This window comes from Zonotrichia leucophrys, chromosome 2, assembly GCF_028769735.1.
Source record: "Zonotrichia leucophrys gambelii isolate GWCS_2022_RI chromosome 2, RI_Zleu_2.0, whole genome shotgun sequence".
Classification (NCBI taxonomy): domain Eukaryota; kingdom Metazoa; phylum Chordata; class Aves; order Passeriformes; family Passerellidae; genus Zonotrichia; species Zonotrichia leucophrys.
The window spans coordinates 119,296,520-119,312,839 of NC_088171.1; the positions used below are offsets into that span (position 1 = coordinate 119,296,520).

Sequence of the window (16,320 nt, forward strand, 5' to 3'; positions counted from 1 at the left end):
TATTGCTGAATAGTCCCACAGATGAATTTTTGGGTGAGACATTACTCACTTGCAGGGAGAACATTAATTTGTTAGAAATTTTTCAAAACCAAATTGACCTTTATTTAGGGAGATTTAGGAAGAGCCACCCTGGAGTTATTAGGACATTTGGCTTGGATGTGAGAGACTCAAAGTCTCATCACAGTTAGTCCTAATTGAGGATAAAGATATATGACTTGCTTTTTCTTTAGTAAAGTGAGTGAGTTCACTCCTGGGCTATTTTCTTGGGATTATGATGAAGAAGGATAAGAATTATTTAAGTTTTGAAAGATCCCATATGTGTGGGAATCTTTCAAATTCAGAAATTTCAAAGAAATTTCAAATTTCTTTCAGAAATTAATTTTGAAAACAAAAACAACAAACATTTTTGAGTTTAAAAGACAATCTGTCAGGATCTGCAGTTTAGATAAGTGGTGTGTCATTGTTTCTCATGCTATCTTGAAGACTGTAGTGTGATTTGTCCTTTCATGTGTACTTAAGGTGGGATTTCTTTTTTTTTACTGTTCTCATAGTAGTTGTAATAGTTATGTAAGTAATTGTAATGTATCACATTATACAATTATATATATATTTGTGTATATATATTTATATATAAATATATATAAAAATAAAAATATATAAATAAAAAATAAATATATACAATTATAAGTAATTGTAATGTATCACATACTGCAGTGGGAATCAAAACAAGAATTGACTTAGTATTTTTAAGAAAATGTTTCCTGTGCCTTTACACAGTTCTGCTACTTATCACCCTGAAGATGAAGTAAATTAATTAAATTCATGATAATTTCAGTGCTTGGGTGCGCTTCAGAAATTACTATTTGTAAAGCCTGTGTTGTCTCTCTTCCTCATGGAAGTCAGAATATTATATATGGAATTTTATTCAATACTTCAGGAAGTTCAGCTGCCAGTATGCCACACCTTTCCTTTCGACTCCCTTGAGCTTGTGATGCACAGGAAATTCTGAGCCTTTCTTTTGTATAAATGTATATATAAATACACACACTCACAGAAAAATTGTGCACAAACACAAGGGTTCACTTTTTTCATTCCTAAATTTTCTGTACACTGACCTTGTAGCTGATCTTGTATAAGGTATACAGATGTATTTAGCAAATTTTACCTTTGGCTGATTGGAAGACTGACTCTTCGACTTTTCATGCTTTATTCCTCATGGACATTGAGTGGACTGCCAGTGAGTAATTACTGTAGAGGAAAGCAGTTCTAAAGAGGAAACAGGATAGCCAAGAGACCTACTTAAAAGTGCTGAACGGGGAAGAGTGAGCAGTTCAGAGGCGTGTGGTATATTAGAACATTGTTACAGATGCTAATTAACTCTTTGAAATTTAGGACTAAAGAAACAAAAGATAGAGTGACATGATTGATAGTCCAACAGCCATGCTTTAATTAGAAATTTTGCTACTTAAACAGCTGGGAGGAAATGCTTGATTTTGTGCTTTTTATAAGCACAGTAGAGTTTATTTTTTTCTGTTGTAGCATAGTAACAATAAAATCAATGTCTCTTTTTATTGAATCGATTATTATCCTAAACAATCCTCATTATTTTAATATAAACATGGTATCTATCACAATTTTTAATTTATGTTGATATTGTGTGACAGAAAAATTGGACTACTGAATAACTGGCAGCCTTTACTTAGTGTTGAAAACTTGCTCATGCATGTTACTGAGGTCTCTGCTCTGTGTTGAGGTCGGTGCTGGTCTGTGTTTCAGCTCACAAAATCTTGGGGCAGTGTTATCTGCTCAACTTCTGCTGTCTGTTAGTGAATTAAAAAATGAGTATTTCATCTGAAGAGCAGGTCTATGAGAGCCTATGGCAAGGGAACATTTAAGAGAAGATTTTGTACTCCTAATATTTTCTGCATAGGAGTTTATAAGACGGTTTGCTGATGAGTTTTGGCTGGATAAGTGATGTAGTACTGACAGAGAGAGAGAGAGAAATACCCACAGAAAATGTGTCCCCTTTCCACAGCCTCTCTAGGCTCCACTGTGCTCACATTCAAATAATTTAATGGAATCCCAATAGTTCTTTAGTGATGCTGCAGATACCCCATGTTGCTGCTAGGTGTTACACAGAAATAAGTCCTTTTTTTCAAATTGTTTTCTATATGGTGACTCTGCTGGGTTCTTGGCTCATGCACTCAGTGCTCTCCCACCATCCCAGCTCTTTTTTGGAAAGATGTCTTCTGGGATCATACAAGAGGCTTGAACATTTTTCAAGCCTCTGTGGAGTGAGGAAAAGGCAGAGAAGGTTTTTTGTTACTGCCTTTTTTAATTCTTTGACTAACCATAGCAGGTTTTGTTTGTCAGGGTTGTGTTGACTTGGGTTGCACATAGGAGTAATTCCACAGGAGAGGATTTTTTTTAAGATTTAACTTCCCGTGTTTCATTGAAATATTCTGCATAGAGACTCTCTAGCTGTTAGTTACTATTCACTTGTGGTTCTTCTTTGAGAGCTAGATACCTGAGGTAATTTTGTTTGGTCTAGGCCCATCTCTGGAGAAAATGTATTGTGCGTGTGTTGTGTTTAAGAAGAAAAACAAAAGTATATTTAAGCAAGATTATTGGGGAGGACATATATCCAGGTTTTTATTTTAAACTCCCTGGAGTGAGTTTTTTAGAGCACATCAGTGACTTCAGTAACTACTTTCTCCAGGACTTGGTAATCCAGAGTTCCATCTTTCGCTCGTGATAGTTCAGCAAAAAAATTTTCCTTAGAAGAAGAGCCTGCCTGCTGAGAGAAATGGAAAAGCCCCCTTAGGAAAAGATCCAGCTACCTTAATCAGTCTTTTACTGAGCTCTTGGCAGCAGTGACTAAACAGTCACATAAAAGAAGGGGCTATAATAGTCTGTCTGTGTCTTGACAAATAATTACTCAGGGGAAGATATTTTCAGGAGCTGAAATTGCAGTTCATTACACTTGTTTCTTAATCTTGATTATTTTCTTGCAACAACAAAATCCCCGAGAAGTTACTAGAATTAACTTTTATTTTTAAGTGGATGAGAGTGGGAACACAAGAAGAAGCAAAAGTATAGATTTATCTTTGTCCTTATCTCATCTTTCAACAGGCAGAACTAGAGGGTCTTTTTGAAATCAGCCTTTTGGTTTAAGAGCAGTGTTAGAATTTCTGCCATGAATTTGTCTAATCTTTTTCAGAACCCCTTAGATATTTCTTACTAAGAAAATAAGTTTTACAGGTATGAAGAACTGATTTCCTATGATTTCTGCTTCCATAACACATTTATTTTAGGACAAGTTCAAAAACACATATGCTCTAGCATGAGATTTACACTGAACACTGGTGTAAAATATGAGTCCCATCTCTCTTCCTGTACTCATGGAATTATGCTTGTCAGTGACTGCAAAGAGCTGAGTTGTGATTTCATACTGCTATGAAGTGTTAGGGCATAATGTAGCCCAAAAGAAATCAGTCTATTGGAGGGGTGAGTTTAAATTCTGGTGAAATTATACCTTTAGTATTATTTTTCTGTATTCTAGTAGCAGTTCAGATCAGTATCTTTAACTGTGTGTGGGATAAAATCTGTCTATTCCCATCAGTGGGGAGAATTTAATGTAAGAAGATCTAACCTACTTTTGAATCCTACCATGTAGTTGGTAAGAAAGTTTGCCAGTTGACCATTCTGACAGTTTCTTCAATAAAACTCTGTGACTATTTCTAAGTAGTTCAAAGCGAAAATAAAAGTTTAGTTCAGTGTCCTCTGATTTCAGGTAGTTAGCAAGTAGTTTTTGCAAGAAAAATGCTACTTTTGAAATCCAAATAGTAATTTGAAAATGTGATTTTAATGGAGTGTTTGAGCAATAGGAATTAAAGGACAATTGCCCATTATTGCTGTTCTGATCTTGAAAGTAAATTAGAGCATCTCAGTATGAATTAATCATCCAAGAATATGAATTTTTCACTGCCAGTATTTCTGCATGTTCTAAAAGTAGCAATCTGCACTGTTCTCTCTTCTTGGCTGGATGTCACTTTTGTGCTCGTCACAGACGCCTGTATATTAATCATCAGTTTTACTAGTGATAATGGCTCAGACACTTTGAATGTCATGAACTACACAGAGATGTTAATAAAGATCATTAAAATGCCCTAGTAGAATAGTTTGTGGTGCACACTGGCATGTCTTGTACAGTATTAACAGGGAAAATACATACTTTGCACAGACATACAGTTACTTTCATTTGTTTTCTTGATTTGTGCTAAGTGCAGGATTCATATTTAAAAATAGTTATGTTAATATGCAGTTTGACCCCAAGTGTCCAAGAATGTGCTCTATTTCTTCTCCAGCTGGAATCATTGCTTTCATATATGATGAAGTATTTGGTAAGGTTAGTGGGTTTCACTGTTAGACGTTCTGACAACAGAATGTGTCAGTTCCTTCCCTTGTTTCAAATAGATATTGACTGAATCAAGATATTCCTTCACGTATTATAGAATAATAATTGGAGGATAGTGATGAGAAATGTTATCCTGTTGCTAGCTCACTTTTGAAAAACAGTAATTTGCCTTTATTTTTGTGTGTTTCACAGCCTTCTTTCTTCAATAACATATTCTCCCAAATCTGAACGCAAAACACCTGAGCCTTTAATACCAGCAGACAGTGATAATGACAAGGGGGAAAGGAATGGGAAGAAAGTCTGTTTCAGTGTAACAGGTGATGAACAAGAAGATTCTGGTCATGATACCATCAGTAACAGGGATTCTTACAGGTAACTTTATTAATAAATTTTTGTTTTTCAACTGAATCAAATATGGAAGCTTGTAAAGTATCAAGTGGTTATGAAGACTACTAGATTATGATTCTGGCATTACTAATGGAGGAGTAACTAGCCTCAGGGTGTGTAAAATAAAGTCCTATGAGTCCAGGTTAGTTGTTATATCTTGGTCACCCAAATCTGGATAGGATATCACAACTAAATATGTAAAATCTTACTTTAGATTACCTGTCTTACAAAAAATAGAAATGACTGGGTTTTATGTCTCCAATAACAAACAAAATATCTCCCATGGAAAGCACGGTGATAGACCCACTGTGATGGGGGTTCTATATGATCTAAAGAAAAATATAATATTTATCAACATATATTTCTCACTTTCTTTCACTCTAAATACTGTAGCATCAACTCACCTCTGGAATTTGAATTGTGGACTGTGAATGTGAAGATTAATAATTTTGAAAAGGAAGGAGTAATTATAGCAAGTATAGTTCTTACATAGAGGATACTCTCTTGCTTAGAGAAAATTTGCTAATGATATAAAAATGAAATTCAAATTTTAGCTGCAAGTAAAATGAGAGTTCATTATTTGTTCAGTATCATTATCATGCTGAGAAATTAGATTCTCAGTAGGTTTATCATTCTTCTACAGAACTCTGTGTTGCTGAGATCTCTTCCCTAAGCTGTATTTGATTACTGCAGCCTGGTAGATATGAACTCCTCATCAGAGTAGAAAGAGAACTACACAGATGTAAGCACAGAGATAGTTTGCACAGAATAAGTTCATTTTGTTCTTACCATGGTGAACACAGAGGCAAAGTTCTTGGTCCAGCAGAAGCACATTTAGAGTTTGCTGCATGTTCATGATGTGTCAAACTGACTGTTCATAAGCTGTTCCAGTGGTGTGTGCTTGCTCCTGTTGAGAGGTTTCCCAGCTGGCACAGGATTTGTATGTGGAGAAAGAAGGTGTGACCCAGGACATGAGTGTCTCTTTGTTCAAAACATTTTCTTTATTCTGATTCCTCTCCTTTACAGTCCATTCTGGCTGTGTAGGAATAATAAAACCAAGGGTTCCATATACAGAACAATCATAAAATTTGTGCATTAAAGACAAGTCTTGGAGTGAGATTAGAATGTTTTTTTCTTTGCTTAAATAATTGTATTAGTCAATACTTAAAAATCTACAGCTCTCGTAATGCCACAGTGGTTATTATTGGAACTGTTTGGCTAATTTCAGCCATTATAATGCTCTCATTTTGTGTAGAGTCTCCTTCAAACCTTAGAATACAACACAAAAATCATGCAGAATGATACAGCAAATGCATCTAATCTGTTTCTCATTTTCCTGTGTTTTATTTTCTCATGCTTTGCACAACCCAGTTTTAATTAACCTTCATCTCCCCTTCGGAGACTTTAATAAGTGAATAGAGTTAGTTAGAAAACATTTCTTAATATCCAGCCAGAAATTTTTAATACTCCTTGGGACTGTTCACCCACTATTAGGAACATGTTGTTACTGATGTCTTTTCATCTACTTAATGGTTATGATTGTAATTACATCATATTGCTTCATTTAAAAGTTTAACTCCTTCACTTACCTCGTTGACTACAGGTCCAAAACATGTACATTAGCCAGGAAATGTAAGTCACTCTCCCTAAATTAGTGAAAAGTCACTTCTGTATCTACACAAATAAAGAAAACAAATAGGGAGCACATGTATAACTGCAATGTTATTTTAAGAATGGATATGTTAATTTTGGTAAGTGGGTACACCCAAATAATAAAACAAGACCCCTATCATTATGTATAAACCTCCCTTAGGTACACTTTTACATTATCTTACATTCACTTGGGTTTTTAAGACTCCCTCTGCTGGATAATTACTTAAGCATCTCCTGCATTGAAATGAAATGATTTTCATATGGCTAAACAACAAAGTCTGAAGACTTTGAATTCAGATATATCTTCATAGGATTTTTAGTACAAAAGTCTGTATTTCACTCTGGTTTTGCTGCAGGAGTAGGTATATCTCCATGTATTTTCTGTACAGAACAAATTGTTTTTAAGAGAAAAGAGCAGAAAAAAATTTAAATCCCAAAATCAAATTTGAATCCCAAAATCTCCCTATTAGACCAATGTGGGTGAGATTTTGTATGCATAGAAGTTTTGACTGAAGCCACAGATGTGAATGTCTATACATCTCTAAAAAAGGAACAGCTGGAAGAGATGGGATCATGAACTGTTTTGGCTGACAAGGAAAATAGTTTGTAATTTCAGTTTCACTGCTACTCAAATGGATCAAATCTCTTGTAAACCCACAGTGAGACTCTTGTTATGCAAGTTGTAAGGACTCTATGTTTGTATTAGCCGTGCACCAGGAGAAAATGTGAAGTAACTAAAACATTTGAGGCTACAGATTCAAAAACTACCACTCACGCAAGAAAAGTTGGTTGTTTTGCATTCAAAGTCTGTATTACTATTCTGCAAGTACTTGTTCACAGGTAAGGGGAAGGGAGATAATTGAAGCATCTATTTTGGGAATCCGGTCTCCTGAGTCTTAGCAGGACTGCAGATTAAATGAAAGTCTAAGCACAGGGACCTTCACTGTGTACAAAGAATTACAGAGACTGTCTCATCATTAAATTTAGGATGGGAAAGGGAAAGAATTTCCATAACTTTTTTTACAAAGCCTGTGTTAAATGACATAGCTTTATTTATTTTTTTGTTTTGTGTTTTATTTTCTAGTGACTGCAACAGCAATAGGAACTCCATTGCCTCTTTCACCAGCATTTGTAGCAGTCAGTGCAGTTCTTATTTTCACAGTGATGAAATGGATTCAGGTATGTTTAGAAAATTCATCTATGAATCTGCCTTCTTTTCCTTTTATTAAATTTTATTATTTTCATTCGCCAGGCAGTTTTATTGTTTTCATTTTAAAAATCACATCCTCCTTAGCAATAGAAGGTCATAATTTTGCTTCTGCCTAGCTAGTGCTGCACTTAGGAATCCTTCTGTAAAAGAGAGCCAACATTCCATTATGTCTGTGAATAGGCTGTATTAGAGCTCCTGGAGTCCTGTTTCTCATGTCTTTCATGTCTTGAGAGTGCACTGTGTTGCACAGAGTGAGGAGCATTTTAGGTGAGTGTGGGATGCTCTCCTGGCCAGTGTCAGCACCTAGGCAGCAGGATATGGCTCTGTGTGTGTTTATAGGAAGGAATGTGAGACCACATAGGAGCATGTTCTTGTTTATGCCTCGACAAATTGCATTTAAGTAATTGCAGCTGCTAATAGGAATGGGATGGAATTTAACTGCATGGAGAAGGAGGTCATATACTCAGGGACTAATAATAAAAAAAAATATTTGCTCTAAGCTGGGAGTTTATCATTTGGGAATGATGTAGGAAAAGAAAAAACTGAGTATATTATGAATATGACCCCCCAGTGAGGCCTGGCCATATCTTTTATTGTTCATTGTACCAGGAGAGTTGAACCATTTTCAGTTGAACAGGAAAGTATTAAGACATTATGCAAGGTATCTGAGATACCTTGTGAATTATGCAGAGTAATGTGAATAAGACAGAATTTCATTTCCAGAAATGATACATACTTACACCGCAAAGCTAGTACAGAGTAAAGGATGAAGGACATAATAAATTGTTAATAAAAGAGGAGAGACCCAGGGTCCATATCTTCAGCTTAAGATAAGAATGAGCTGATGTAGTCTTGTGTAGCATCAAGCTGATGCCTAAAAGAACATGTCTTTGCTAGCCAAGCACAGATGCAGTGCTTTAGATGACAAATACTGCTGCTCAGGGAAACTCACACTCTCTGCTGGCTTAATTTTCAGCTTGTTCCAAAGCTAACCTGGTCAACTCCAGACCAGGGGTTTTGGGCACTGTGCTCTCTTGCAATTTAAATCCTGTGAAGGAGTATAATGGTTGTAAGGACTAGAGGAGCTAAAAAAAATCAAGGACAAAGTGCCATTAAAGTGTTTCACTGACATAAGAAAAATGAGTCTAGATTAACCTTGAATAAATTTGAATAATAAATTATCAAGTGGCTACTTCTTGTCTGTAACCAATATCAGGGAGGAAAACCATTTTTAAAACAATTTTTCAACGTTTTTGAAAGTGTTCAAGGTATGTTGCCTGTTGTCTGAAAGAGCAAGTGACAGGGCTCTAAAAGGACCTAAAAGAGTCCTTCTCCTTTGCACTTTCTTAGGAAATGATGTGCTTTGTGCTGCTAAAAGCTTCATGTCGAATAATTTGGGTGCTGTATTTTTGCTGAATTACTAAAATCTCAGAACCATTCAGTTAGCAAGAGCATTAGGACTGTGAATTACCTGTAGAGTCCTTATAAAAACTTCACACTGAATGCATTTCAGTGACTTTGTGGTCTGCTGTGTTAGGTTCACACTGCTTGGCCCTTTAGTCTGGAGTTGTAGTTCTAGTATGTTCTCCAGAAGAGAAGTACGCTCTAGAAGAGAAGAATTGCATGTTCTGGTCACAGAGCTGTTGAGGTTTCAAGGGACCTTTTAGGATGATCTTGTCTAGTCTCCTCCTCAAGCAGGCTCATCTAGAGCAGGATTTCCAGAACCATGACCAGTTGGGTTTTGGATATGGTCCTTTCTTTAAGAGCTATTTCTGTATTATTGGGTAACTAATAAATGCAAAATATGTAGGGAGAGGAGTTACTATAGTCCTGACAGTGTTAGCATCAGTCTGTGTGCAAAGCAGATTATCTAAGCTGCAAAGGTTTTGGGAAACATGCTGAAGCTTCTAAACAGTTTTTCATTTTAAAATATTTTTCAGGGGATGAGCTTCCCATAAGTGTTCGAATCTCCCATGATAAACAGGACAAGCTCCATAGCTGCTTGGAGCATCTCTTTGGTCAAGTATGAGATTATTTTTCTTGGCTTTGACATCGATGTCTGTGCTTGAGCTAAAATGTCTTTAGAAAATACTTCTTCTTTTTAATTTTGCTTCCCACTGTTTACTGAGATTGTAGTATTTACTCATTTTCCCTCAGTTTTCTGTAAATAGTCCAAAACTGCAAATTAAACAGGCCCTTAAATTTAGTCTAACATTCTCCAGTTTGTTACTTTAACTAGAGCCATTAGGTAAGAAAAAAATCCAGAGTTGCTGATCATGAGTCCACATTTCTTACAGAAAGAATTTCTAATTGTTGCTGTAAAATACATCTTTCTCACAGAACCTTGATCCCAACAGGTCGATTCAATCGTCAATCTTTTGAAAGGACCAGCTGTGATGAGAGCCTTTGAGCAGACAAAGTACTTCACACCAGGTCGAGGCCTCCAAGGTAACATTTGTTTGGGGTTTGTGTTCTTTTAAATAGCAATGTTGTAAAATTTGCATAGGAGGAATTCTAATACAAAATTAATTACATATAGAATTCTTGCAGTAGACAGTGTATCTTTGAAAAATGACCTGTGTTTGTTCCAAAGCCACCTATTGCTAGCAGACTGGATTAGATCGAAAGCTTTATATGAAGCACATGCATTCAATAACATGCACACTGTTATTTATATATATTCCAGCTATGAGAATGAAAAGGCAGCTTGAAGGGTCCATGGCAATGGCTGTCCACTCCTTGAGCCGGTGTTAAAGGACTGATTTTGCTTAATCTTGGTATATTCTGCAATAATTGATTATTGAAGTTTATTTTAAATAGATATTAATTCTTGGTTGAAAACTGACTCCCTATGTTTTATTGCATGATGTAGGAAAAAATTTCAAATTCAGCTGAATTTTAGACTCTGAACTGACTGTTGTATTGCTGAGGATTTTGCAGCAAGAAGCAGTGTTGTTGTATTGCAGATGTTTTTAACATATTTTTGTCACAACTACTAAAGCCATTCCTGATCTATTTTATTACTAATACCATATTTTTTATAATTTTTGTAGTTGTATTATGTTTGAAGTTGATTTATAAATAGTTTGTGATTTATAGTCACAGCAAAATTTATGCCAAATATATACTTATGTAAATATTACTGATTGCTTAAAAAGAAATATCCTGCATGTAAATTCAGGCACTCTACTACCACTTGTGTGGTTGCTTAAGTCTAAAGGTGTGAATAAGCATCAGGTGGTGGTCATAAGTGATGAAAAAGAGAGAGGACTTCTTTCAGTAGACTGAGTAAAAAAAAGAAAGTTCAATAGGAACCTCAATGTCAGTAATAAAGTGTAATAAAGTAATGTCAGTAGTAAAGTGTATTGATTCCACACGTCTTTTAGCAAAGAATACTGGTTTTAGGTGGCCAGAGGGTTTTTACCCCAATTATGAGGTTTTACAAGGCCTGGATTACTACCTGCTAAATGAATTTGCATGAGAGAACATATAACTTTCTTTTTTTTTCTTTCTTTCTTTTTTTGGATGAGTTTTTTGTTGGTTTGTTTGGTTTTTTTTGTTTTGTTTTTGGTTTTTTTAATAAGTAATTTTGGTCCCAATTTAATTTTCTGATTAAAACAATTTTGCCTCTGAAAGTTCCAGGGTTCCACTTACCATGCACCTTTTGTGTTATGTACCTGCTTCAGAAAGAATCATGTTTGGGGATGCTCACTCTCTCCTTGGACTTGAGCAGGGAGCTCAGATGACTGTTAGATCTGTCACCGTAGCTTTAACTAGAGTTAAATAACTCGCCAACTCCTTGAGCAGTGAAAACATTTAGAAAAAAAAATAAATGTCTTACTGTGACTTTCTCAGGAGGCTAAAGCAGAAAAATACTATTTTTGTCCCTGCTTAGAGTTTCAGCAAGAAATGGAACCAAAGCTCAGCTGTCCGAAGAGGCTGCGACTCCACATCAAGCAAGATCCTTGGAACCTCCCCAGCAGCGTCCGGGGCCTGGCCCAGAATATCAGGAAATTTGTTGAAGGTTAGTAACAACCTGATCCTAAATAATCACTTCATTTATGATACAGAGGGGAAGGGAAGGGGAGAGGAGAGGTGCAACTGCTTCCTGCTGCTTCTAGGCAAGATTTGTGGAACACAGTGTAATTATAGACAGGTTGTACTCTCAATAGCAAGGTTAGTGGAGTTTATCTCAGCTGTCTTGTACTTAGTCTGTTTTCTTTAGATACTGAAGATAAAATAGTCTTCTGAAGAGAAAATACTCTTCTGACAAATGGAAACTGAGGAACTGTATGTTGGATGTGCTAGGTTTTTCAGTTGCTAGGTTTTTCAGTGCAGTGGGCTTGCCTGATTTATCACAGAATGTCATGGGACTGATACACCAGAATGAGGCTTTTGTTGAAATTAAACTTTTTTTTTTCCCCACTGTCTTAACTGGAGAAATAAAATCTCTGCAGCTTTTGTCCTGTACCTTGGTCTTCTCTGTGCTTTTCTGGAGTCATTATCTCTCCTTCTGCTGTAAACCCATGATTTTCATTCAATCCATCCCAGCTGATGGATGGACTCCTCCTCTGCCTCCCTTCCACCACTGTGTAGAAGTTACCAAGTATTCTGCTTCTCTTCACCACCAAGTGACAGTGTGAGCTGAGATTTAGGTTTTCTCTGATGTCTTCATAAGAAAGTAACTGCCTTTTTCCTCCAGAGTACCTTGCCTTTAATTCCTGCTTTATTTCCTGTGCTGCTTGATAAAGAAACAGAAATAAAGAGTTAACATGATTTTTTATAAAAATGTCTATGCTGGGATTCTGAGTGGGAAAAAAAATTTAGGACTTGCTTCAAATTATTTGCATGTGTGTGTTTAGCTTCTTCTGTTTATGGGCTAGTTGCTACAGTGTCCCTTAAAGAAACTGTTAAATATCAGACCAATGGGATAGAACTTTGTGATAAGTTTTGTTATTATAAACTTTCAAGAACCAACCAGCCAAACAAAACAAACTCTTCCCTCTTTGACTTGGCATTTCTGATTTGAGATACATCATATTTTCAGACCCTGGTTTAGAAAATTATAAAAACAACCACATAAATATCTCCTTCTTGAAGTCAATCACAGTGGGTTGACTCTCCAATACCAGGAATACTCCTTTTAGTTTAATGGTGGCTGTCGCTGAGTGAAAAATTAATAATTAGTTTAAATAGTTTTGAATCCCTTTTTTTTTCTACAGGTCCTTTTCCAGCTTAAACTGAAGTATTTTCAAGTATTAATCAGGGTTTCTTTCAAAGTTGAGGAGGAGGGGAAATGTGTTGTGAACAATCCTTCCTTGGCCCCTTTCAGAAGCTAAGCTTACCAAATCATTTTCACAAAACTTGTTTGCCCATGAATAGAATTAATAGACCTAAACCATTTGAGCAGTGGTCATATACCCTAAATATTGAGCTGAGATTATTCAAAATCTTGTGGGAGAGTTCATCAAATCCAAATTATTTACTGTCCCTTTCTACTATAAAACAGCTCAGCTGAGTACTGAGAAACAACCAGCAGCTGGATTTAACTGAAATCAGGTGAACAAGAAGAAGGGTTCACAATGTTTTTAACAGCTCCATTTTCCCTTTGTATCTTCATTTCTTGATTTCTTCCTTCCTGTGTTGCCATCATACACTGTGTTCACAGCTGGTCTGGATACCTAGGAGAGCCACCAGTACTGCCCTGAGCTATTTATGGCTGGAAAACTAAGATATGGCACAAAGAGTCATCTCCCCATTTCCTCTCTTATTCACTTGATTTAGAAAAAAACCCAAAAGGTGCCACCTGATATGACTGTTTAGCTGGTCTTACGAGAACAAGTTGAACAATGTCTTGGGATTTTAGAAGAATCTTCCTGTTTGTTTTTGAGTGAAAGACAATATTTCAGTAATTAAGGAAAAAAGATACATTTTTCTCTTCTAAGAGGAAGTAGTCAAAGGACACCACAGATACAACTTCACTCACTGTGGGCAAAAAAATGTAATTAAAACTTCCAGTTGTTATAAACATACTTAACCATTATTGCTCAGTGCTAAAGTAAGGATGAATCCAATAAATTCATCTCCTTATTAAAAACTGACGCATTTTTCTTTTTATAAAAGTATCACAGGATATTTTAGTTTTTTATTCACTGTTCTGTTGCATTGCAGAATGTATTAGATTAGATTGATTAGTGCATTAAAGCAGGAGACATGGGAGCCTCACAAAGATAAAATGTTTTAAGCCGTAGACAGTAAATTCCTTTTATTTACTTTGTTTAATAAATATGATGAAATGGGAAAACTCAGAATGCCTTGAGGATGATTGCTCTGGTCTGTCAGTTTTCTGTTTATTAGTGTTTGAATTCAGAGAACTACTAAAAAATCCATGAAAGTTTGCGCAGATTGAAAAAAAAAAAAAGAGAGCAAAACAGAAACAAACCAACCAAGCCTTCCTTGACAGTAAAATTAAAATTTAGCTGGACCTTGTTTTGTCTCATTTCATTTGACTTATCATATCATTACAGAAAGAAAAAACTTGAATAGTTACAGTAAAAGTCCAGCCTAGAGAGCTAATCTAGTTGCTAGCATTGAAGTGTCTGGAGTATTATGCAGTTCTAGGAGGATTTATCTGGAGCTAAGTAACTGAAGAAAAGAATTAAGTTTTTTCTTGGATTGACTGGGCCTAATAAATTGTTAAACCATTCAAGCTAAAGATAAGCTGTTGGCACTGGCAGATCTTTGATGGTGAAGTACTTGGTTTTGGTGGGGAGGGCAGCAGTCAGGGCAGGGATTGGGCAGCCACCAAACAGAGGAAGAATAATAGAAGTACTTGATTGTGGATCTGTGTGAGAAATGTAACACAACAATCAGAAAGCACAGGAGGAAAAGACTGGAGTAGGAACAAGGAAAATGAACAAGATGGATGGAAAGAAAGGGACTCAACTACAGAAGGGTGTAAGCAAAATAAAGAGAAGAGAATATTATCTGTAGTTGCTTTTTCCTGCAGAAAAAATCGGAAAGATTTTTGATCAAAGGAAGAGATGTTCTGGAGCAAGTCAGATTTCTAGCCAGCTAGTCTTGTAACTACATGACGAAGTGCAGTTGTTTTTCTAGCACTGTAATTTTAAGTTTAAACAGGAAATATGATGCAATTGAGAAAGTTCTCATCTATTTTAAATTAGGAGTGAGGTATGACGGAGTCTTTTGGTTATTGAAGGTATAGAAAGTGTATTTCAATTTAAATAATAAACCATGCAGTGCAATATCTGTCTTTTTGAAACATTTTCAGGTGTGAAAAACAAAATAAAACTAAAATCTAGCCTTCCCTGGCAAAGATCAGAATAGCAGGATAACATGGGTTTTATTTTTTAATAAAGTACAAAATAATATTTAAAAATAAAAGAAACTGAAGGTATCTTGCATTACAAATCAGAATGTAAGAGAAACTGCTAGGGAGGTATTCCTTTCCATACACCATGTAGCAAGAAGGAGCGAGAGCTTTCATAGCATTTGGTATTTGTTGAAAAGCAAATGATTGACATCCAAGGTTCACTTTTAACCCCAGGTAAGTAGACAAATCATCTAAAAATACTCTTTTGCCTGTGGGAATATTTTGAAGCACAGAAGACTTATAGCAGTGATAAAAGAGAGTTGCAGTGTCCTGTGATTTCCCCATAAGCAGGAAATCATTATTTATAGATACCTCAAATTCTTTTGCATTCAGAGATCCAAAAAATCTTGTGTAGAACAAGCTGCAAGTAATAGCCTGGATGTATCTAAGTTATTCAGATAAAAGCTGTATTTCCCCACACTCTCTTTTCTGTTACTAAGGTATGGTTGGACTCCAAGATGCCAGGTTATAAATCTCTGTAAGCAGTTGTGTTTTCTTTTTCAAAAGACAGAAGGCAATGACATAGAACCAGGAATTTTCAAGAATAACTAGTAATTTTTAATGTTTGGGAGTTGGTATTTGAGAAACTGTGGCAGTAACAGTGTAGGGGGAAATACATTATCAAATTATATTTTTGTACATATAGCAAATTTCAGCCCTGCTTGTGCACTGAGCAGGGCTTTGAATAGGACTGCAGAGAAACTTGGGTGTGGGAAAGAAGGTTTGGAAAGATGTGAAAGCATGTGAAGTAGTGTTGTGCTCCTCCAGGTAGTGCCTGTAGGACAACTGATGTGCTGCAAGTTTGGCACTCTATAAGGTTATGGCACATTTTAACCTTCCTGTATCTTGCAGCACTGGTTAACATATTTAAATTTGTGTCTGGTACATAAAGTGAACTTCCTTCAGCCTGCCTGCAGCCTTTGAAAAGCAGGCCCCTCCAAGGAAAACATAAAAGGTGGGAGGGGGAAGTATAAAGAGAGATAAACCCACATTTTTGCCTGCGTATATGAATGGTTTTTTAAATTTGTACTTTTTTACTTCATAGATTGTTAAGTGAAAAGACATTTTTGAAGCAAAAATAAAATCCTGAAGGCTGGAAGTGAAGTGAAAATGTTGTTGTATTTTTCCTGAAGGCTTTGGTATACATTAAAATAGGGATAATTTGAGATTTTTTGGGTATGAACAAAAGAGTACAAGAGAAGGAGAAGAGAGAATTAGGATAATGTGAGAACCAGTGAAAAAAAGTCTTGTTTTTCAAAG

At 35.9% G+C, this 16,320-nt stretch overlaps 1 protein-coding gene across 2 annotated transcripts in view; it reads left to right on the top strand.

Annotated features, from left to right (window-relative positions):
* Positions 1-16,320, top strand: part of PREX2 (phosphatidylinositol-3,4,5-trisphosphate dependent Rac exchange factor 2) — a 176,244-nt gene that overhangs the window by 102,862 nt on the left and 57,062 nt on the right. For both annotated transcript variants that reach the window (XM_064706194.1, XM_064706193.1), the window contains exons 27-31: positions 4,610-4,789; positions 7,542-7,636; positions 9,608-9,690; positions 10,025-10,115; positions 11,563-11,691. In XM_064706194.1, coding sequence (XP_064562264.1) covers positions 4,610-4,789; positions 7,542-7,636; positions 9,608-9,690; positions 10,025-10,115; positions 11,563-11,691 — 578 coding nt within the window. The remainder of the gene's footprint in view (positions 1-4,609; positions 4,790-7,541; positions 7,637-9,607; positions 9,691-10,024; positions 10,116-11,562; positions 11,692-16,320) is intronic.